This window comes from Thermobia domestica, chromosome 6, assembly GCF_964235325.1.
Source record: "Thermobia domestica chromosome 6, izTheDome1.hap1.1, whole genome shotgun sequence".
Classification (NCBI taxonomy): domain Eukaryota; kingdom Metazoa; phylum Arthropoda; class Insecta; order Zygentoma; family Lepismatidae; genus Thermobia; species Thermobia domestica.
Genome location: NC_137459.1, coordinates 54,218,831 through 54,242,470, shown reverse-complemented (window position 1 = coordinate 54,242,470; position 23,640 = coordinate 54,218,831). Strand labels below are relative to the sequence as shown.

At 32.2% G+C, this 23,640-nt stretch overlaps 1 protein-coding gene across 4 annotated transcripts in view; it reads left to right on the top strand.

Annotated features, from left to right (window-relative positions):
- LOC145688004 (uncharacterized) overlaps window positions 1-23,640 on the top strand; it is a 132,607-nt gene that overhangs the window by 78,088 nt on the left and 30,879 nt on the right. For 2 of the 4 annotated variants that reach the window (XM_081761668.1, XM_081761667.1), the window contains exons 10-13: window positions 3,159-3,311; window positions 12,174-12,311; window positions 16,386-16,532; window positions 19,636-19,830. In XM_081761668.1, the coding sequence (XP_081617794.1) occupies window positions 3,159-3,311; window positions 12,174-12,311; window positions 16,386-16,532; window positions 19,636-19,830 (633 nt within the window). The remainder of the gene's footprint in view (window positions 1-3,158; window positions 3,312-12,173; window positions 12,312-16,385; window positions 16,533-19,635; window positions 19,831-23,640) is intronic. The other 2 variants (XM_081761669.1, XM_081761670.1) reach the window with 2 other exon arrangements.

The following is a 23,640-nucleotide window of genomic DNA, read 5'->3' as shown; positions in this document are numbered from 1 at the left end:
GTCACTAACAAATTTCTTCATAGAAAGGCAAAGAGTCACGTGGGATGAATGTAAGCTCTTTCTTGATATCTGCAATTTTCTTCTGGTTTATAGCTACTTTTCTAGAATATAGTTCCTTTACTGGTAGTGGAGCCACTTTCAGGGTACCTTAAAAACAAGCAGAGCAAACTTGAATGTGCATAAACCACTAATAAAATGAGGTACCCAACTTCAAAAGGTGAAGAGTATTCGTAACTAATACTGCTGTAATTACACACCTGTAATTGCTCTTTCTCATTTCTTGTTTTTTCCATAGGAGTCTGTTGATAATACAGTTTTCTTATAATACTCCGGCCACCAACTTTTGAAATCAAATATCATATTTGTTGTCACCTCCTTTACAGTGAACTTCTTTCTATAATGTGGTTGATGATTCTATCAGTGCGACATATTATTGATGAATGTATATGCTGTCTTCCCTTTGGATTTTTCTCTTCACTACCCCAAAATCACAGTCACAAAGGTTGCATGAATGTCCACGTAGTAGGAAAAGGTGGTGAATGACATTAAAACTACCAGTCAGAGACATTAGAAATCTCACGACTGTGATTTCGATTCTGTCCTGGGCAGCCATCAGAATATATATATATATATATATATATATATATATATATATATATATATATATATATATATATATATATAGTACATTAATATCTTCTGTCAACCAACTTAGGTAATCTAACACAAAAGAACAGACTTCATTCAGCCCTTTGTTGGATATTCCTTCATGATAGGAGTATAAGACAGATCTATTCAATTTGAGATCATGGATGCAAGATTCATTGACCCATAATTGCCTATAATGAAAAATGTCCTGGACAGGAATGTCTTGAAGGAGCAGATTTTGCATGTAATCAATTACGATACCAGTCAGTGGTGTCTTCATTCACGAGTGCACAGTTTCTTTATCTTATCAAGGTTAACATAATTTTTTGGAACGTTTTCTGTGCACCATGAGTTCAGCTGCAATATTACGTTTCACATTGTCAGATAAATTGGGATCCTTCAATTTCTTTGACAGTTTTTCGCAACAACTACATACATCAACCTGTGTTCTTCCAAAAAGCTATATTGAAGTTCTCACAAAAATACTGCCAGAAGAAATGGTATGTCTTTAGCTTCAGGATACTTTGAACAGAAGGTTTGGAGCAGCACTTCGATGTTCAAACGACTGGAGAGATATTTTTTCTTAAGTCATTTGAGTAATGAACTTCTTTAACGTCTAAAAACAAATGAAATCATGAATATTCGATCAAATATCACTACTGATTACATTATGTTTGGATTCAGCACTGAGACCTCTTACTATCAACTGGTCACTTATCCATTACCGCATGTCGCTCAAGGCGTTAAACACGATATTTAGTTCTGCCATATTAAGCAATAAACGCCCGTTTACATACCTTTGTTCTGACTTCCTTGTACAGAGTGTGATAACTACACGTCGTATCTTTAGGTTTAGAATTGATCTCTGCTTTTTGAGATCGGCGTATTCTGTGGATATTTTCACATTCTATCAGCTAAATATAAGAAACTCTCATCCTGAAAAATTTTATCATCAAAACTGTTGATATGGCAAAGAATTTCAGATCCCTCTTCAGTAGTAAATTTACAAAAAGATTTCATCCTGTACCTGAAAATAGAAAAAAAATCTGATGTATAATTTTGTAAATTTCAATGTTTGAAAAACCAAATGTGTTCCAATGGTCCTTAGAATAATAATAATAATGCTTAAGTTATTTCTTGATTTATTTATGTGCTATGAACAGTAGCAAGGCCTATATAGCACAAATTATACTTAAAAAAATACATCTATTACTACTTTCACAGTTCGCAAAGGATTAAAGATTACAACAATATGCTGTATGAGTAATGTGATTACAATGGTTTAATGGATTTATAGTTTGCTGTTTCTCATGCATTCTTAGACAATTCCATTGAAACAGTAATAGGCTCTTACGACTATATTTGGACGTTTTCCGCTGCTAAGAAATTTATTGTTTTGTAAGTTGTTTACACACGTCATTTAAATTACAATATAACATACTAATTGGTACATGAAATCACCGGGAAAATTTGCGTGTACGCCTTATGATCCAAAGTTTGTTAGTAATATGACTTATTTTTAAATATATAACATGTGCGTAACTACTGTATATGCAACGTTTTCGCTATATGATACGTAAGCTTACATCATATCACATAAATGAGAATGAAATGTGCTCTTGTATCATTTCTAATTGCCCATGTATAATAATAATAAAAATACTAATACTACTACTTATAATAATATATTCTGTCTAACGTGCAGTCTTCACTTGTATAGTCACGAACATAAATAAATGGAGGTTGGAGTCAAAAGAAATAATGGCTTTAGCCTCCATTTATTAATGTTCGTGACTGTACATCTCTCAGGAATATATTTGCCTTTCTTTGTGGTGAACCCTTCACTCTTGCCATTTTTATTTTATGTGGTTCGTAGTTTCTTTTATCCCTCTTCTTTTTCTTGCAAATACCATCTGAAGAACTATTATCTGAATCACTCATGTTGTGGTAAGCACAAGCAAGTACACAACTCAATAAACTGTTCAATTCTGTGTACAACTTCGTGACAAATGTCTGTCACCTTGTCAAATGTGGTGCCATCCGGTGGCATATTCCAAGTTTAGTTCGAGAATAAGTCATCTCTAGCATATGGCATGTTTTCAAACTAATTGGATATTTCAATACTCAATATTTTCTATAACCAGTGGAGGGAGATAACTTGCTTCCAGCCTAAATGTGTATCCACATCAGTTGATCTGGAAATTAAAATGTGGAGATGACTGGTTTTCAAACTTATCGATTCAATTTATTTTAATTCAGAATAATGTACTTATTTGGAATGATTACAAGAACACCAGTTTGGCTTTATATTATTACATTTTCTTGAAACAACGATAGTACATGTGTATGTATAAAATTAATGTGACTAAATATATTATTTATATTAAATACGAATGATGCAGTCATGCGATCAGAACATTTGTTTTCTATTAAATCAAAAGATTTAATTCAGTTTGAGTTTTTCCATCTCATTGCGATTTACCGTTTCTTTTTATATCTTCCCAACAAAGATGTGAACGAATGTACGGACAACACACACAACTGTCCTCAAAATAAACTTTGTGTTAATATACCCGGAGGATTCACCTGTCAAGAAAGAGATGGTGTGATTTCTCAATGCCCTGCAGGTTATAAGTACAACTCAATTCGTCGGACATGCGAAGGTAAAGAAAAAGTCGCAAGAATGTTTTATGCTTCCTTTTCTGAGTACACTTGAATGAAACATTTTTTCTTTCTGCTTTCTTTGTGAAACACACTATATTTTTGCTATATTAGATAGAACCTTTGTATCAGAACTCTTAAAGTATGCGATTTCTGCTTGTACTGTCGTTAAAGAAGAGCATGAAAAGGTTGGCCCTGCTCTGTGTTAATAACTTGTTATAATGGACTACTTTATGTAATACAGTTTGAGAACCTCTTTCAATACTTGCTGAAAGATCGTTTATATTTCAATGTAAGTATATAATTCTGTGTTTCACATCTACACATAAATCTATTTACTAACGTCTCATCCAGTTAAGTCTCATTAGTTTACAATAGTATGCAAATTAATGTGAATACAGTGGTTTATTAACTTAGAACACAACATTTCTACTCTTTTGAGCTGATGGCACTGGCAGATTTATGTATTTGCCAGCCAAATTATTTGTACTGCGACTGCGCAATTTCTTTTCCGTCAATAGGATTTGTAAGTGTAGCAAAGGGTAACAAGTATCGCTTAAAATGAAACACGACGTTATAAAAATTTGTCGAGTGAGTTTTGTGTGTGTATGTGTGAAATTCAATTGATCGTTTCCTAGACGTCATGGACATTTTACAATGAGCAAACGAATGAGAATTGTAACACTTAGCAAGCACATATCTATGAATCAGAGACAAATTACGAAACTTAAAAAGTTAGTCTAGGTGCTGTAAATAAACTAGAGTTGTACAAAGAAACAGGCAGTTTTTCTCTTAGAAAAAGAGGACGTTATGGAAAGAAATGGACAACTATAAGCAAAAATTAAAGATTCTTGCAGAGAATGTTCAAAGAATATCCCAGGTAAAAATTTTTGATGTTCAGAGAGAATTAAACCAGTCTGGGGTTAGAGTACATGACTCAATTCTGAGATATAGGCTACTGGAAGTCGATCTGAAAAGCTGTAAGGAAACAGAAAGAAACATTTCCTAACAACAGCAATTAATAAAAGATAGTTGGCTTGGGCAAAGAAGCATCATTAAAATTGAACCAAACAGCAGTATGAGAATCTTACTGCTAGACATTTTGAACTACAAGGACACAGATCTCATTATATTCGCAAATCAACATGTGATTACAACAAAGCACGTCGACCAATGTGGAGCACCCAGAAAAGAAAATGGTTTGTGGTTGCTTCTCCATCCATGGACCAGGGGCTCTTATGCCTGTAAGTGGAATGATGAACTCTGATGAGCGTATAAATAATAAAGAAAAAGCTCAATATTCGATGAACTGCGACCGGACGAAAGTGGTATTTTTCAGCATGACCTTCCACCCGGTTACATGTGAAATAAGGTTGCCATAATCTTGAAGAAACATGAAGTGTCTTGCCTAGCAAGTAAATTCGCTTAATATCAATCCCATTGAGAACCTTTGGGCGATGTTAAAGACGAGGATGAAAAACAGGACTTACTTCAAAAGCACCAATGATTTCTTATTTGGTAAACTGGCCGAACGACTATGAGGTTAAAAATATTTGCCAGGAGCTATTGTATTCTATGCCAAACAGAGTAAACGAACTTATCAAAGCAAAAAGTTGTCTCATTTCATACTAGACATAGTTTTGTAAGTTAGCATCAAATCTAAAATAATAAACAGAGAGCATGTTTCCAAATCTGTGTTCACATTAATTTGAAAACTACTATGTTAAGTTACATATGATATTTTTAGTAGTTCAACGTAATTTCATTTTTCTCACTTCTGCACATGTTTTTGACATAATGAACTGGTGATCGACATAAGCGATAAACAAAGTACTTCTGTATTATTCTTTACTTTTGGCACATATTATAATGTATTATTAAACTAGCTTTTATAACAATTTCCTTATAGTTTTCTCGATGTCTTGGCTTCAAATAAAATCTCCAACCATAAGATTGTATAGATGATTAAAGAAACAATATTATTATTAAAAGTTGCATAAAAAGTAGTTAAATTGAAATTTCTAAAATTAAATTCAGAATGTTTAGAAATATATTGCTGCTTTTCATTTTCTACGTAATTGAAAATGTTAAGTATCACTAAAAATGTAACTGTCAAACAAAAATTCATTCAAAACAATAAACTTTTTGATTTATTATTGCTCAAAAGTAAATTAATGATTGAAATTTATGTGATTTAATATATATATATATATATATATATATATATATATATATATTCTTCGATGTTCGTCTCTTGCTTTCGTTGTAAACTCTTTAATACTGAAATATAAATATATTTTTATTTGTTTTTTAATCAAATTGCATCCTTTCTAGCTCAATTATTTGCTCTTTTTAATAATCTTTAGAACATATCTTTTCTGTGTGCACAGGATTAAAAAAATCTATGTTTAATGCGGGGAAAACAATTTGATGAATTTTTCGCCGTAACAGTAACTTTGAAGGATTTTAAATATTATATTTGACAATCAATCATATATAATGTTCATTATTAATATTAGTTATAAAGATTTTAGTTTTCTTTATATAAAAGCATGTTTTAATGAATGATTGCTTGTGTTTACATAATCTACAACTATTGCGAGCTATTTCAAGTGAAAAGCTACCGATTGAATAAACAAGACAACACTTCTTTAATAAATATATAGAAAGAATAAGTTAAACTGCATATAATTACTTCTGACAACTTATATTTACAAATTCTTGTCTCTCAGAAATAAAGACTTGAAAGTGTAGATCATTTTAACTGAAATAAACTACAAAGAGAGCAACCATAAAAATTAGCATAAAGGTATTAGATTAATGGAATACGAAAAGCTAACATGAAAATTAGAATTGTAAAAATATAATCAGAGATACTTTGATGAAATGATAATAAATTTAAAATATATCAGCTACTAAATTAAATACTTGCTTATAATTTTCTCACAGTACAAACTATTCTAGGAGTTGTGTATGGAACAAAGCTCCAGAATATTCGAAACATGCACAACAAATAACGCCTGTCTTCCTGTATGAAAGGGAAATACAAGGTTTAGTAATGTATTGAATGTACGGTTTAGCTACTACCTTTATTAGAATTTATATTTTAATACAAATTCATTTCTCGTTATCTTTTACTTACCACTACTGAAGTATTCAGTACGCATCACTATAGTACAATATTATATAGATTTTTGTAAAATCGCTATGCAAACTTGATGGTAAACTCAAAACATATTCTACTTTTTTATAGAATATCAACCCTTTTCTAACATGTATCCGTCTTTAGTGTGACAGAACTAGTGACTCTAGAATTTATAATTTTCTTACAAAACATTTCAAGGATATATTTCATTTCTATCTACTCTATACATATTTAGGTAATTATAATTTTCTTAAATACTAAGAGTTTACATATATTGTTCCTAACATTTCAATTGTTTTTGCGGAAATAGAAATAAAGTATACGTGTTTTATATTAACACTTTCAAGCATGGAGTTCACTGAAGTGGATAGGAGCAATTGGTAAGTTAGTTTCAAATATGTGTGTGTTGTAATATGCAAATGTAATTTTTAGTTCCAATAATCCAAAGGAAACGGGAAACATCGTATTAAGCTATTTGATTTGTGTTTACATTAATTTATTAACATATTCCAGTTACTGGTATGGCATAATCTTAGACTGGAAACAATAATAAAATGTAGGAAATAATTTTGACATTGCTGGTGGGACTCAAAAATACAGTAGAGGTCAGCTAGGGCTTTAAGCAAGAATCTCCGAAGTTTGAAACATGAACGCTCATTATTTATCTACTTATAATTTAACAAACAAATTTACACCTCATGAACGAAAAACATTTCCAAAACTGTGTTCATTATGGGCATTCTCTTCCATCAGATGAAGTTAGATTAATTTTTGACACTTTATAACTTTGATGCATTCTGAACTAAAATATTGTATCATAAAGTAATTAGAATAATAAATGATAACCTTCTTCCATGAAACAAATAATTTTCCTTTAAAATAATTCAATACTTATTAATCATAGTCAACCGTACTTGTTAGTGTCTGGTACAATCAGCTTGAAGAGAGTAATTGCTTCAAATATAGGCGGCGCTACAGTGGGTGCAAATTAACTTCGATTTCCAGATTTCCTACAATAATCCTTTCTATTTTGTATATTTCCTGTTTCCTATGTTTGGATATGTTTGAGTGAATTCTTAAAGTCTCTTATAAATTACATGCTACCATACCGTGTTTTTCTAGGTTTTTTTATTGAGTAAACCTTAGGGACTTTTTTTTGAGATCTTAAGGCTCAATAGTGCAGAGGCGTTCTGTCAACAATGTTAGGATGTGTTGTCCCATCCTAGCTTGCACCCACATTACCAAAATCTTGGCGCCGCCTATGGCTTCAAATAACTTCATGGAAAACCTTAGGAACTTCCCACTCATACAAAATGTTTTACAATTCTTATTATAACATAAAGGAAGTGATTCCATTCATGTAAACAAACCAAAAACTCTATGTAAAGGAAAGTTGCTATTAGTTTCGTTTTTGATATTTGAAATATATGCGAAAATAAACTTTGACTACATAGCACAAACACGATTAGCTTTGCAGGAAAGAGTACGAATAATATTAGAAAAACCAATGCGCGCAATAACCAATGTTATAATAAAAGATTTTGGTCCACTGTAGAGAAAGCTTTCTATGTAATCTCCTCAGCAATATGAAAATTTCTTTCGCAACATTCTTACGGTTTCCAATAAGATACGAGTGACTTGTTTAAGTCTGACTTTCTCTAAACATTCTCCACACCATGCCGTTTAAAGTCAATAGCATTTGTTCCATACGTACTTATGTCAAAGCTCATATCACAGAAATTAATCACATTTATTTTTTTCTTACTTTGGTACCTTCCTTTGGAATTAATATAATTAAAAATCACAATCTGACCAAAGCAAAAATTTATATTATTAACTTTGTGTTACTTTTTTGGCAATATATCATTGCGTTCAGCAGATTTATTATGAAGATATTATCTAAGATTACAGTTTATAAATTCTAGAAAAATTGAGAGAAAGCTACTTTTCGTAAGTTATCAGCTTGTTCCTTTCCTTTTTGCATATTTCAATTTTAAATTAGAATAAAAAGTGAAGGAAAAAGTTAATTATGGTTTTTGCAAATGTGTGAACAATTGTATAAGAATATGGACAGTAACAGAGGTAGTTACTAAAAGTTGTACGAAAAACAACTGCTTACATCATGAAACTGATTTAATCACTGAAAGATCCATTACGAACATGTATTGATATTTTCATTAATGCTACTCCTTCTTGTTTTGGCGTTACTACATAATCATATTGAATATATTATTATAATTGTCATTCGCTGTCAAATTTTTTATCATGTCCGCCGTCTCTTCTCACTCCTTTCTGTCTCCAAGTGTATTAATTTCCTCACCATTGTATACACCGCGACGTTCACATTTGTTTTTGCGAAGCGTAATTACGTTTTCTCACCATTAACTACTCTCTTTTTTTTTACCATTCCTCCGTCACAAAGAATGAAAAAAGTAGAGCCTAAATCTTCTAGGTGAAGAAATTGTAACTGGACAATATTCGCGGCTATCAAGTGACTGCAACAATTTGCAGACAATATAAGAAAATAAAAGCAGTACGGGTATAAATGTACTTTTCTGAGTTAATTTGTTGAAGCTTTTTGCCACATGCTTTAAGTTGTTGTAGGTAGTTCCCCGCTCATGTAACTTTATACGTAAACGATTCTCATTATTTCAGTTTTCTTTATATGAATTTTTGAGAGAGGTATCAATATAATCTTGCGCTAACGAACAATTTTGTGTTTATTCAAGCATTGTTCTAACACTTCTAAAACACCTTGGGTGCTTCGAAACCATGCAATCTAAGTAGCAACTGCTCCTGGTATAAAGCAAACCTGTTAACTTGGCCTCATATCTATGAAACTTGTGTTTTCCTGTAAGATACTTTACGTATTATTATTACGTTGTTCTCTTTGGGAGCTTAGCTCTATTAAAGCATTGTTATGCATGCGCTGTTGACAAATATTGGATATTTAAATTGTTAAAGCAGATAGTCGATTTATATGCGATTTTTTGTTTGTTTCTAGCAAACTATTTATTAATATTTTTGCTATTGTTTTATTCGACAAGGTCAATCAGTCCAAAAGGGAAAGAATTTCTGCTCACTGACAGTGGCTTGTCCAGAATTACAGTATTTTTGTGTACACGTAATCAGAGTGTTCCCTAGATATTTCTAATAAATGAATACTAAATTCATGTAGCAATATGACAATAAAAAAGGATAACGATAAATTCTTACCTAATCACGCTGCTCCTTATTCAACCCTTATTAAGAGGGTGATGAATGATTTTACAAATCCACAAGTAAAGGCCTCCTCTGTAGGCGGAAGGGATTAAAGAATAATATCATAGCGTTTTATAGCTTATAAGAAAATTAGAATTACAATAGCTACTCATACTTTGCAATTGATAAACTAGTATGTCTCCATATTTAATTAATACATTTTTATATTGCAGAAAAAGTTTTGCTACATATATTATTTTGAATAAAGAACTAGGAAACTTGATATTGAAATTCTCTCAGCAAAACAAATAAATAATCAAATTTGCTACCCCTAATGAGTTAATTAATGTTGTGTTATTAATTTCTAGGGACAAATTAAATTTATGAAGGTTCGATGTAATTAAGAATATCAACAGATACATTTATGTAGAATAGGCCTACTGCGTAATTATTGTAAATAAACAAGCCTATTGTAGTTTTTCAATTACAGGAGATTCAACGAATCAAAGATAAACGTGTTTCATTATGTTCATTAATAGGCTTTTTCACATTTCAGGTGGTCATTATTTCTCTTTACAACTTACGGTAAATAATTGCCAATATTGGATTTTTATTTGAACTTCCTCTAGTATCCTAAGTTTTGTTGCTTTTATAGTATGTGCTTTACAAGAAATTCTATTTTAGCAACATTCATACTACTGCTGCTGCTAGAGCTCCGCTTGTACAATTTCCTTTGTATGTCTTGAGCAGAATGAAGTTCTAATTTTATATATGTAAATTATAATTAATGTACTAAATTCAAATTTGGACTAACGCTGTGAGGAGTATGAAATGAGCATTAAGGACACAAGAAGAATAATTTGAGTGTTCAGGTAGGTAATTACTTTTGTATAATTACTGCTTGATATCGACATTAGAACAATACAGTTCACTTTAATTTTATTTTCTTAAGACCTCTTTCTTTTCAAACAATTTATAAATTGTACTTTCAAGCTCCGAAATATTACAAATTCTCACTTATTCTTCCTCAGAGTTAATATTTGGCAGATGTTTATTCTTTTCTCTCATTTTAGTTTGTTTAATTATTGTTTTACTGCTTTGAAATTGCACTTTTGTGTATAAGTTAGAGTACAACTATGAAGGAACAAAAAGTGTTGAAGTATGATTGAATGTGTCTTCACCTACATATATTTTGTAGTCTTAAATGAATGTTGAATAATTATTAGAACATGTATTGAAGTATTTTAAATACAACAAAATTGGTACAAAGTTCAAGAATACACTATTTCGTAGTTATTTAAAATTGTGAGGTAAACTTTTTTAATCAACTGTAGGGTCAGTTCAATAGTTCAATGCAACTACTTTGTAATGCTATATATATATATATATATATATATATATATATATATATATATATATATATATATATATATATATATATATATATATATACTTCTCTCTAATGTGCAAAACTACGGAATAATATATATATACTTGAATTTTGTATCAGTTTCGTTATATTGAAAAGTAACTTCAATACATACTCAAATAATTATTCAATATATTATTTAGCACTACAAAATATTTGCACGTAAATACACATTTAACATATATAACCAAGTAGAAGATAGAAATGAAAATCAAATCTAAATTTGAAGGTGTGATGTCAGAGAAATAATACGTTCAAGATTTCATAATTAATTTAACTCAATATGCATTAATTTACCTCATAATTAATTCGCCATAACACTCAACTAAGCTGTTAAAAAAGTGTCCTTAAGGTTATTATAGAGTGTCTCAGTTATTTAAAAAATATATCTATACAACTTTCAGAGAAAACATTAAAAGCAGAAACTATACATTTCATAAAGACGTATAGATATTTCACTAATTGTAACGAGTAAAGATAAGGTCAACTGACTTGACTGTGTAGTGGTCAGTATTGTCAAAATCTGAATTCCGTAATCTATAACTCATGGTACTGTAATTTACCGTCAGGGTAGAATATTTTGACATTACCTATAATGTTTTCGTTTTTGACCCAAAGCAACTACATTCCTGTCCACAACTCAATGAAAAAACAGTACTAAACTATAATATATATTTTTGATTATTGCAGAATATTTTTTCTTTGCTTTAAACGAAATTTTCCAGTTTCTTTTAAACTTGTTTCCGCTCTTCGCTTACTTTCAAGTTGAATACAGTTTTGCAATGGATATTTGCACCATAAAATTCTGCTTTAGACAGAACAAGGTCAAATTTATTTAAATCTTTCAATCTATTCCCAATATAGCTCTGACATACGCACATTTCATGTAATATTCTAGTTTTCTTTTTAATATAAATTCTAATTTTGTATAGATACCAACATTCTCCCGTTAAGGAATTTCACAAATCTAAATGAAATAACGTTTATTTATTGCTCAATAAGGAGAAATATACGAAAACAACTTGCTTATATGTGCATATGCGTATAAACTAAATAGCAAGAAATTTTCAATAGTACTTTCTAATGCAGATGTCGATGAATGCTTGGAAAACATCCACAGTTGCTTGCAGGAAGCAGAGGAGTGTCGCAACACAATTGGAGGCTACGAATGTGATATGAGGTGCGGCAAAGGATTTCGATTTAACATGAACACCCAAAGCTGTCATGGTACGTTTGTTTCAACTCCTTGTATACGATAATTTGTAATTTTGTGCAAGATTAAACAAATATTTAGGAACTATATAAGCATTATATAGGGTGTTTTAAAACAACAGCGACAACGTTTAGGAGGTGATTCCTGACACCAAGATAAGACAAAAATATAGAAAAACATGGGTCCACAAATTTTTCCTTTCGGAGTTATAGGCTGCCGAATACATGCAAAAATGAACTTGAATGGTCCATAGCTCCAAAACTATGGGACCTATCGCAGTCGAGTCAAGACTTCATTTAGGAACTAAAATGTGCGCTATCCAAAAATACGTATTTCAAAATCCTAAGATGCTCACTAACCAATTTTTGTAGAGAGTTTGGCTACAAGCATATAATTTGAAGTACACTCTAACTACCTCTATAAAAATTGTTGCGGAAGTACATGATTCTTGGAAACTTGGATATTTAGATAGAGCACATACTAGTTCCTAAATGAAGTCTTGAACCGACTACGGTAGGTCCAACTGTTTTGGAGCTATGGACCTTTAAAGTTCATTTTTTCATGTTTTCGACAGCCTATAACTCCGAAAGGAAGCATTTGTGCACCCAGGTTGGTCTATACTTTTTGTCCTATCTTGGTGTCAGGAATCACCTTCCAAATGTTGTCGCTGTTGTCTCGGAACACCCTGTATAACTAACTGGGGGTAGACAGTAGATTGTTCTGTGATAATAATATCTCAGTGAGTTAACTCAGAAAATTATTATATTTTTCGTTGACCATACTATAACAAACATCTGTTTAATAATTATATTTTCAGGCGGTGTTCATTTATTATGTAGCCACAATCCACTGGTGAATACCTCTCACCTAACTAACTAACTAACTAACTCTATAGCTTATGGACCCGGGAGGTTCAATGCCGCGTTCACAAAAGCTCTCCACTGACTTCAATCCTTAGCCAACTGGATCCAGTTTCTATTTTGTATTCATATCTTTGCGAGATACATCTTAATATTGTCCTCCCATCTGCGCCTAGGTCTTCCTAATGGTCGTTTTCCGATTGGTCTTCCTAATGGTCTTTTTCCGATTGGTCTTCCAGTCAAGACTTTGAAAGCGTTTCTACTTTCTTCCATTCTAGCTACATGACCTGCCCACCTAAGCCTCCTAGACTTGACGACCCTAACAATGTTTGGTAAACCGTATAAATTATGTAGTTCTTCGTTATGAAATTTCCGCCATTCCCTATTCCCGTTCCTCTGGTTTCCGAATATTCGTCTCAGTATCTTGTTCTCAAATACTTTCAGTCTATGTTCTTCTTTCAGAGTAAGCGACCATATTTCGCAACCATATAAAATAACAGGCATGATTATCGTTTTATATATTTTAAGCTTCAAATTCCTCGACAGAATTCGCGACGACAAGAGGTTTTGAATTGAATAATAACATTAATTCCCTGCTTTTAGTCGACATTTAATTTCTTCATGAATATGATTTTCTTCTGTTAATATTGATCCTAGATATTTGGAAGTATCCACTTTATCAAAAATATTATTTATTACTTTAACGCATCTAAAATTTGCTGTATTACGGTCCCGACACACTACCATGTATTTAGTTTTCTCTGCATTTACTTTTAAACCCATGTCCCTGCAAGTGTTTAATAAGATCTCTGCATTTCTTTCTATTGTTCTCCTGTCATCCCCTATTAAATTTACATCATCAGCATATGCCATAACCTGGTGAATACCGTTCAACTCTAGGGCGTGGTTGCTGTCTGATTTTCCTTATAGCATATTCCAGGACAAAGTTGAATAATAATGACGACAACGCATCCCCTTGTTTCAGGTCATTTTCGACGTGAAAGCTCGTGAACAAAAATTTTCCTACCCGGACTTTACTTTGGGATTCATTCAAACATATCTTAATTAATCTAATTAGCTTTCACGGTATTCCAAGTTCTGTAAGAAAAATGCCCATATGGTCATATTACGAAAACCACGTCGTTTCAAAGTTACGCGATACCGAAGGCGAGGAAAGTGTAACTTCGAGAATGCCTAGCTCGAAAACTCTAAGACATATTAAAAACTGTTAAAGAAATATCACTGGAAATATTACACTCTATATTTAAATATCCATGTTTCAGAGTTAGGTGGTACCGGCGCAACGAATTTTACAGAGGAAGCTGGGGTATCGAAACCCTGATTTAAGGACGGATAGGAGAAAAGAAGAAATGTTTTGATAGAAAATGACTAACTATTGGTTTATTAAGCTGTTATGTCGTGTGCATGAGTATTATTTTTTGTAAATTTCACATTATCACTAATTTAATATCTGCAATTATGCAACCATACATGACACAGTTTAACATCAAAGAAAAGTTGTTGATAAGATTTGCGAACCAAGTTCTAACGTTAAAAATCATTTGATGACGCTTATCTAAGCAAGAAAAATCGTCATACAAATAAAAGATCATGAACAAATCATTTTAGAAATACAGAAATTTAAATTGTTGTCAAAACGGACATCAGGGCAAAGGATTTGATAAACTATTTAGCGAAGAGTGGAAGTTCTGTAAGTCAGAAGAATGTTACGTTTATGTTTATAAAGTATGCACGTGCATATGAACCAAAATGATCATGGAGAAATTATTAAGAACTAAAATGAAGATAGCGTACTTAAGATGACAGTTGGTTCTATTAGTGTGAGATACGATACGATCTAGAACGGTGTAAATGAAAAAAAGAAACGCTTACGTTTAATATCACAGTTTCTACACTTATGGTTCAGGAGTTAAGTGAATGTTAATAATGAATGATTATCCCTTTTGAATTCTAGTACATATATTTGGGTACTAAAGTAGTGTCTTCATTATTAGATTAAAAAGAACCTATAAAACTTTCTACTTCGAGTTTTTTTTAAAGTTTAAAATCATTGTAGAACACGTTAGATATGGTTTCACACCTTTCTGCATCGAGACATAGAGGTAATGACGTCATAACTTTAAAAATTTTTGTTAGGCCAATTTTTATTACTTTTGGCGGGCTTACTTTCGCACCTAAAAGATTAAAAACTTTGCACAAACATTCAGTCTGCCGAGTAGTATTTACCAGTTGTTTTTTTTATCTCTGTGTTAACGAAAGGGAGCTCCATAGCGACAAAAATATAAAAAAGGGATATTTTAACCAAAAACACTTCTTTGCGATTTTTACGCGTCAAATACATGATGGAAAAATGTGAATGCTACCGTTTGGAAGTCTTCTATTGTACAGAGAATGAGGTAAAAAAAATATTCTAGGGTAAATGGGGATGTCTCAGGATTTTAATGAAATGGCAAATATGCATTTCTTGCATGGTAGTGCTTATGGGAACCCACATAAAGCACAATGACTATATCATGGATATTTTTCAAAATCTTACTTTTGCTGCTATCGATACGGCATGTGCGTGTTACATATGATTCAGTCTTGACTCCTCGGACAGTCTTGACTCCTGGTCAAGAAGAGAGAATTCTTTAGATAATTAAAGAAGATCCTTGTACCAGTACAAAAAAGACTAGAAATGCTCCGTGTGGAAAGTGTTTCGCAAACAACAACTGTATCCCTACCACTTGAAACATGTGGAAGGAATAGAAGAATCACAAATCCTAAACGTGTCTTCCTTTCATCTGCAAAAAAAAAGTGTTATGTGTATACTTTTATTACGTAAAGAAGATTAGAGGTAGAAAAGTGACAAGAGTATGATAATTCAGTAAGAAGAAGAAATTAAAATCATTAAAGAAGGACGCTCAAAGGAAATCTAATATGGGAAAAGACGAAGTACAATCTATTAAGCAGATTGGTTGTTACACCGATTCGGTTTCAGCAAATTGTGCGTTGAACATTTCGAGTAAAGATTTCAAATATGGTTGTAGCTCCTGATAATTAAGCTGAAAAAAATGAAAATTCTTATTTATAAATCAAGGGTAAAAGTTGTGGAATTGTAAAAATTATAATAGAAACCATGTGGATATTTTGGATACTTTTAGAAATATGTCGTTTCAGATTCTGGTATTAGTTGATTTCTATTTTTTTTTTTTTTTTAACTTTTAGACATAGACGAATGCATAGAGAATCAACACAACTGTTCCATAAGATACGGAGAAGAATGTGTTAATACTAATGGTAGTTTTATATGTATCCTATCACCACGTTGTCCTCCTGGTTCCAGATATAGTAGTTTATCTCTCAAGTGTGAAGGTATGTATTGCTGTCAGTTCAAATTGAAAACCGACGTTACTTTTAAAATGCTAATATAAAAACAGTAATTTTCTATATTAATAATTGTTGCTTGAGAGCAAAATTAATCTCCTTGCTCAAACGATGTATTTTTAATATTGAAAGCTACCCTTTGCTATAATAAAATTTAGCACATAACAGGAAATCAGAAGACTACATATTGATAATAAATTGTTTCATGTGCATGTTACTTCTTATATTATTGTTCAATACGGTTCAAATATATTATTATTATTATTATTATTATTATTATTATTATTATTATTATTATTATTATTATTATTATTAGAAGAAGAAGAAGAAGAAGAAGAAGAAAGCCAATCATTTACACTTTGAATAATTATAGTATTATACTAGGAAATATTTAGTTTTATATTCACTGTTATTTTTGAATCAGCGGTATAATAGTCTATTAATAATTATATGTAATAATAATATTAATTATTTAAAAAAATATTTTCACAACTCCAGTAAATTTAACTAACAGCAAACGAAAGTAGCATGTAGATCCTGTATCTGAATAAAGCATAAACTAATGTAAACAATTAATTAACTACTTTTTCAATTACATTTCTGAAAATTAACGAACTTGGAAACTTAATTTTACAACTCAAATTGCAGGGAATTTGTGGTTAGATTTTTGTACAACTGTTTTGATTTTGAACATGATTCTTCAAGCTTAACACAAATGTCGAGAAACTACATATCATTTCTAAAATTCCATTGGCTTTTCTCAAAGGATATAGCTTAGTTATAGATATAATAATTTCCTTAAATATTCAACTTTACTGTAATAATATTTATAGGCCTATTCAAAATTGTCCTTCTTGTGATCAGAAACACCAATGTGATCATACAACATCTTTCACTGTTTTAATACACTCTGTTTTCTGTTTATAGGTATTGATTCGTGCAACAAAGGCTGCATATAAAGCCAAAATATCACATTTAAACAATAACATAGTAGAGATTGTATGAAGAATTCGTAAGGATTACTCAACTGCTAATTAAATACCAAAGTCGGTGCATGCAAGAGGATTTTGTTAGAGCTGGTAATGTCCATAATTGTCAAAGCTTCTGGATCACATTTGAAGACGTACTCCTTACGGCGAGATATGAAGCTGGCATTTAAGTTTATATGCTTGTTGTTGTAAGACCAGTAAGAAGATCACATGTATATCAACACGAAAATTTGTCACAAATCTTTATTAAAATAATAATTAATTTGTATATATATATTTCAATCTGATACGTAAGATGTGTATTTCTAACCTTTTAGTGCTAAGTGAATAGAATATCCCCTACAAATGCATGATGATTTGTCCATTTATCAATTCTAGATCCCTAGTTCTGTCACAATACATGAAATTTTAAGATAAGGTATTGCTTATATTCTTTTTTTAATATTTTCATTGGAAGAGAAAAACAAGGCTCTTAAACAACTTCATGTAGCACTGTGTACACCTTGGTACATCTAAAGATAACACCTTGCACACACTGAATATATATATATATATATATATATATATGTGTGTGTGTGTGTTGGTTTAATTTATGTATATATAAGTAACATAAAGTATATTATTGTATCTCTTATTTCAAAGTTAGAATAAATTAGAATAGTTTGATTCATCTGATAGAATTACTTAAATTACTTAAAGTTGTCAAGAGATTCTTGTACCACTAACTTAAAGATATTTATTTCAAAGGTCACGTATAAATCATGCATTTAAACTACTTGCCTCCACAAAAGCGAACAATTGTTTTCGCTGTTATAATTATACCCGCAGAATTCTTTAATCAAAATATTCACAAAACTTAAGGATACAGTTGAGGATTGAAACTTGAGGAATATACTTATTCATAGGTTCTTAAACAAGAAAAAAGCGCATAACACATACAGAAATTCATTGTTAACAGTATATAATAAACAGTGTATGGCTCGAAATTGCATTTTCTAAATAGCTCTTATTTACGTAAACCTCTTAGAGTTGTAACTTCTATTTTAAATTTGTTTTGCAAGTTCTATGTGATTTGCATCATTATTCTGTTCCACACAATGGAATATAATTCTCCATCCAAAGTAGAAGTAATGAAATCGCAAAGTGTTCAGGGCAAGACTGTTATTAATATAACAAGCTTTGATATATCTAAAAAGAAATAATATAATATTTACACCACCAAAAAAATATATATCAGTTTCGTCTCCTTTAGTATTTGTGGGACGTTAAACTTAAGAAATTAATATCTTTTCAATATACATGAGTTGAATTCCAAATCCTAATTTTTATATTCGTGTAATTTCAATGATAGTAAGCTTATTAAACACAAACGCTAAGGAACTTGGTTTATCTTTTCGGTGTTCATTCGCTTTTGTAATACTATTATAACTTGATACACAATACACAATTTTTTACCGACTTCTTTCGAGTAAATTATTTGAAACTGACATACTCGTTATTTATCTTAATGTTCAGTATTTCCCGATTCTTTTGTACAGACATTGACAAAAGAAAATGTCATATTTCTTTTTTTTCTAATTGTATACAGTACTTTCTTTTGTCGCAAACTGTACAAGAGTAAAATGTTTGTTCAACATATTTTATATCCAAATAACTGTCTAGTATAGATTATAGAGTTATACACCTAACTAAAACTGTATAAAGTCCAAAAAGACTAAAACTTGTAGACGATATGCGTGGTTAGAATCATCCTAATTTTAGTGCATTTCTCCGCTTAGCTTCTAGTACAGTTCAGTTTTACCGTAAGAACATTCTAAAAAAATATTTTCTTGGATTTGCAGTATTCTCCTCTACTGCTTTCTCACTTTGAACGGCATAAGACCTTTTATCTACTAACACGTATTCATTTCCGTCTAACCTAATAACTTGCAAAGCTTCACTGTAGAATTGCTTGCAACTTTGGCAGCGCTTCTATCAGTTCTTGTTTATAGATTTGAATGTTAAAAAGTAGATATTCATTTAGTGTGTTTATTATAATTATGCCACCTATCCGAAATCCAGTTATTTTAAAGCTAATTCACACCTAAATTTTATGTTTATAGATGTAAATGAGTGTGAAGAGCATAAACATGTTTGCAATGTTGAATCTGAAGTGTGCATTAATGAACCTGGAGGGTATCGTTGCGGTCCCAAGCCTACTGCACCATCAAGAACATCAACTACCCTGAATGTTACTTCTTCAGATATTGCCTGTCAAACAGGTTTCAAGTACAGCCGGTATTATAAACAATGTGTTGGTGAGTATCATGCCAGCAGTACATAGACAGATGTGTAGTTAAATAAATAGATATAGTAAGAACAAATGAGTAGTCTTTGGAAAATAAATGTCTTACAAGAAGTTAGAAAGTAATTATTTCAGTTTCCATCTTATAATGTTCCTTGTTTGTATTTATATGATATATATCTGTGGCTTTCTAAAAGTACTGGGGAGGTTTGAGAAAAGTCTTCGGGTCTCATTTTAAACGAAAGGAAAATCTCAACCTACAATTCCTCGCGGGAGAAAGAAGACAACGTGTTTGGTGGCTAACGTAGGTGGGAACCAACCGACTCCCGGGATAAGGACTCAGCTTCTACTAAGTGCAAACGACTTTCTCGGAGGGTGGATGAGCGGGTAGAGGTCCTTAGGAAGGGAAACTGTCCTAAAAGGCGGATGAACCACTAGATGGTCAACGGCATGGAGATGTGAAAAGGAAATGGGAATACTACCACATTATCTTTCTCCCAGAAGGGACAAAGGAGGAGAATAAATAAATGAGATGGTTCTTCCTGAGGTAAACAATTCCGGAGGTAAAATAGTCCCCCGTTCGGATCTCCGGTGGGGACTACTCCGGGAAGAATCCTCAGAGGAGAAAATAATAACTTTTATTTCAGCATGGCAACCTGGAACGTACGAACTCTATGACGTGAGGGAAAGCTTGAAAATTTAAAAATGGAAATGGACAATGTAAAGTGGACATAGTGGGCTTGAGTGAAGTGAGATGATCAGGGAAAGATGTGATAATATCGAGAAATTACAGAATGTACTATTCGGGTGGCGACAAGACCGAGAATGGTGTCGCGCTATCAATCAAGAACGAAATAGCAAGAAGTGTAACCAAAGTGGAATGCTGCAGTGACCGCTTGATGTTTGTAAAACTATATTCAAAAAAAGTGGATATTGTGATAATACAAGTGTATACGCCAACAACCGACCATTATGATAATGAAGTAGAAGTAATGTATGATCAGATTAGTGACATATTGCATCAGGAAAGAAGAGGTAAGGTCTACGCCATAGTAATAAGAGACTTCAAGACCGTAGTAGGAGAAGTAGCTGCGAATAAGGTAATGGAACCATTTAAACTAGGTAGAAGAAACGAACGAGGTCAAATCTTATCGATTTTTGTAGGCAACATGATCTGGTGATGATGAACACGTGGTTTAAGAAAAGAAAAACCAAGCTGTACACTTGAAAACGTCCAGGAGATAAGAAACGCTACCAAATCGATTACATTCTTGCAAAGCAACATTTCAGGAATAATGTACGAGACATGAAGACACTACCAGAAGCGGACATTGATTCGGATCACAATCTCCTGGTGGCGGAAGTGCAAACCTGGTTAAAGTCGATCAAGAAAAATGGGAGGAGAAATCGAAAATGGAACTTAGAGCTACTAAGAAATATCGACGATGATGTGAAAGAAGAGATTGAAGAAAAATTCTGTGCAATGGGAGATATGGTTGACAATATAGAGAATAGTTGGGGAAAAGTTAAACAGATTCTACTTCACACACTCCACAATAACATTGGCAGGATGGAAAGAGCACCGAGAAAACCATGGATAACTGAAGCGATGCTTAAGAAAATGGAGGAATGCAGAAGAACAAAAAACAAGAATATCAATGAATACAGAAGGCTGAATAATCAATTGAGAAGAGAAACAGACAAATCCAAAGCAAAGTACATGGAGCAAATATGTGAAGAAATAATGGAACTTTAACTGCGTGGCAGATATGATCTGATGTACGAGAAAGCACAAGAATTAGGAGGAAAAGCTAAAAAAAAAAAAAAAAAGTATACGAACGTTTGGAATCGAAGATCAACAAGGTCATGTGGTCACTAACCATCAAGGAATTCTTAGAATTCGGAAGGAATACACTGAGAAAAATGTAGGTGGCGTACTTAAAAAGATAGGTTACATGCGTAATTCCTGTAGTTTTTGGACTTAACTTACACCAGACGTATAACTGAAGACGCATGTTTTATAATATTTTCTATATAAGTGTTCCATCTATATGTACTTTCCGTATGAAACAATGTAGGCGGTCAGGATCTCACTTACAAATGGACGTATATAACATATAACTGACGAAGGTAACATAAGTATATACATGTGATATACGGAAAACTGTAAGATGTCAGACATCCTGCAACAGCATGATGTAACATCTAAGGGCAGTGTCTATGTAGCATACGGATAACGTATGCTCCGTACTAATTTCTATAGTAAGCAAGAGGACACCGTATATTTGTACAATATACCACTGTCCGGAGAATGAATTTTTCTCTGTGTACATAAAATATGTGTATGACTAGAAGAACTGTCCCAAAGATATTGCGATCGAAGCAGAGGAAGAGGTGGATTGTGAAGAAAAAGGACCCAGTATATTGAAAAGTGAAGTAGTACAAGCAAAGAGATGCGAAGGAGAAAGGCCACTGGAGACGACGACATACCAGTAGATTTGCTCAAGGAATTAGGAGACAACGAAGTGAAAGTACTGACTTCACTTATTAACAAGATCTACCTGAGTGGAGAATGGCCAAGAAATTTTCTTGATGTTACAATGATTGCATTGCCCGAGAAAAAGCAAGTAAAGAAGTGCAGCGATCACAGAACCATTAGCCTGATTCCCCCATTGGAAAGATCATTGCACTGATTCTAAACAGGAGGCTGGAAAGTAAGATAGATGAGAGGTTAGAAGAAGATCAATTTGGATTCCGGAAAGGAAAAGGCACCAGAGATGCTATTACATATATGAGAATTATATCAGAAAGAATTCTTGAAGTAAAGGAAGAGTTGTGTTTGTGCTTCATCGACTGGAGAAAAGCTTTCGACCGAGTCCAATGAACGAAACTTCTGAAAATACTTAAAGAAATCGGAATCAACTGGAAAGATCGACGACTCATTCAGAACCCGTACATAGGACAACGAGTGAAGTTGCGCTTGAATGAAGGAGAAACCAATAGTGTGTAAATTGGAAGAGGAGTCAAACAAAAATGTAGTTTGTCGCCCCAATTATTGAACATTTACATTGAATGATTAATGAAGGAAGCATTAATGGGACTTGGAGATTTCAAAATTGGAAGGCAGATCATTAACAAGATCAGGTAAGCAGATTACAGCGATACATTCCTATTATAATTAATCTGTACCCATTTTACCAACACTGATCAGAGGCGCAATAATTAAGCATATAGCTTAGATGTAATTAAAAGAAAGAACGCTGTTATTGACAGGACATGTTGTCATGGGAAAAGACTATGACAAAAACTATCAGTTTGTTATTTGACAAGATTATTAGTTGTTATGGGAAAGATCATTACTGAGTTATACACACGAAATTGGAAGATATGTACAAAAGCTATGGTTGCTGTTGATATTTCATGTACGTATAAAACAGAAGAATAAATCGACGATATCTGGACACAATTCATGTTTATGGTTAGTAATTAGTAGTTGATATATTTATTATAATAACGTAGTGATTTAAAGGTACATAAACGAATCAGGGCTAAAGCGAAGTGTTTTTATAATATATTTCGTTTTATCTGGTGCCGAAACCCGGGACTATACTATACTATTTAGTTCCGAAGAATAGTAAGAACTGAGTTTATGTGTATACGTATTTTATGAGTTTCACTACTTTGAGAAGTGGGAAGAGAATCCAAAGAATTAGCAATATGCAGGATTCCGAGATTGAAGAAGTACCCAGTATTTCAAATGAAACCATATCTGGAAATGCCGTAACTGTGTCTGAACATTCCTATTCTAATCTTATTGATATGT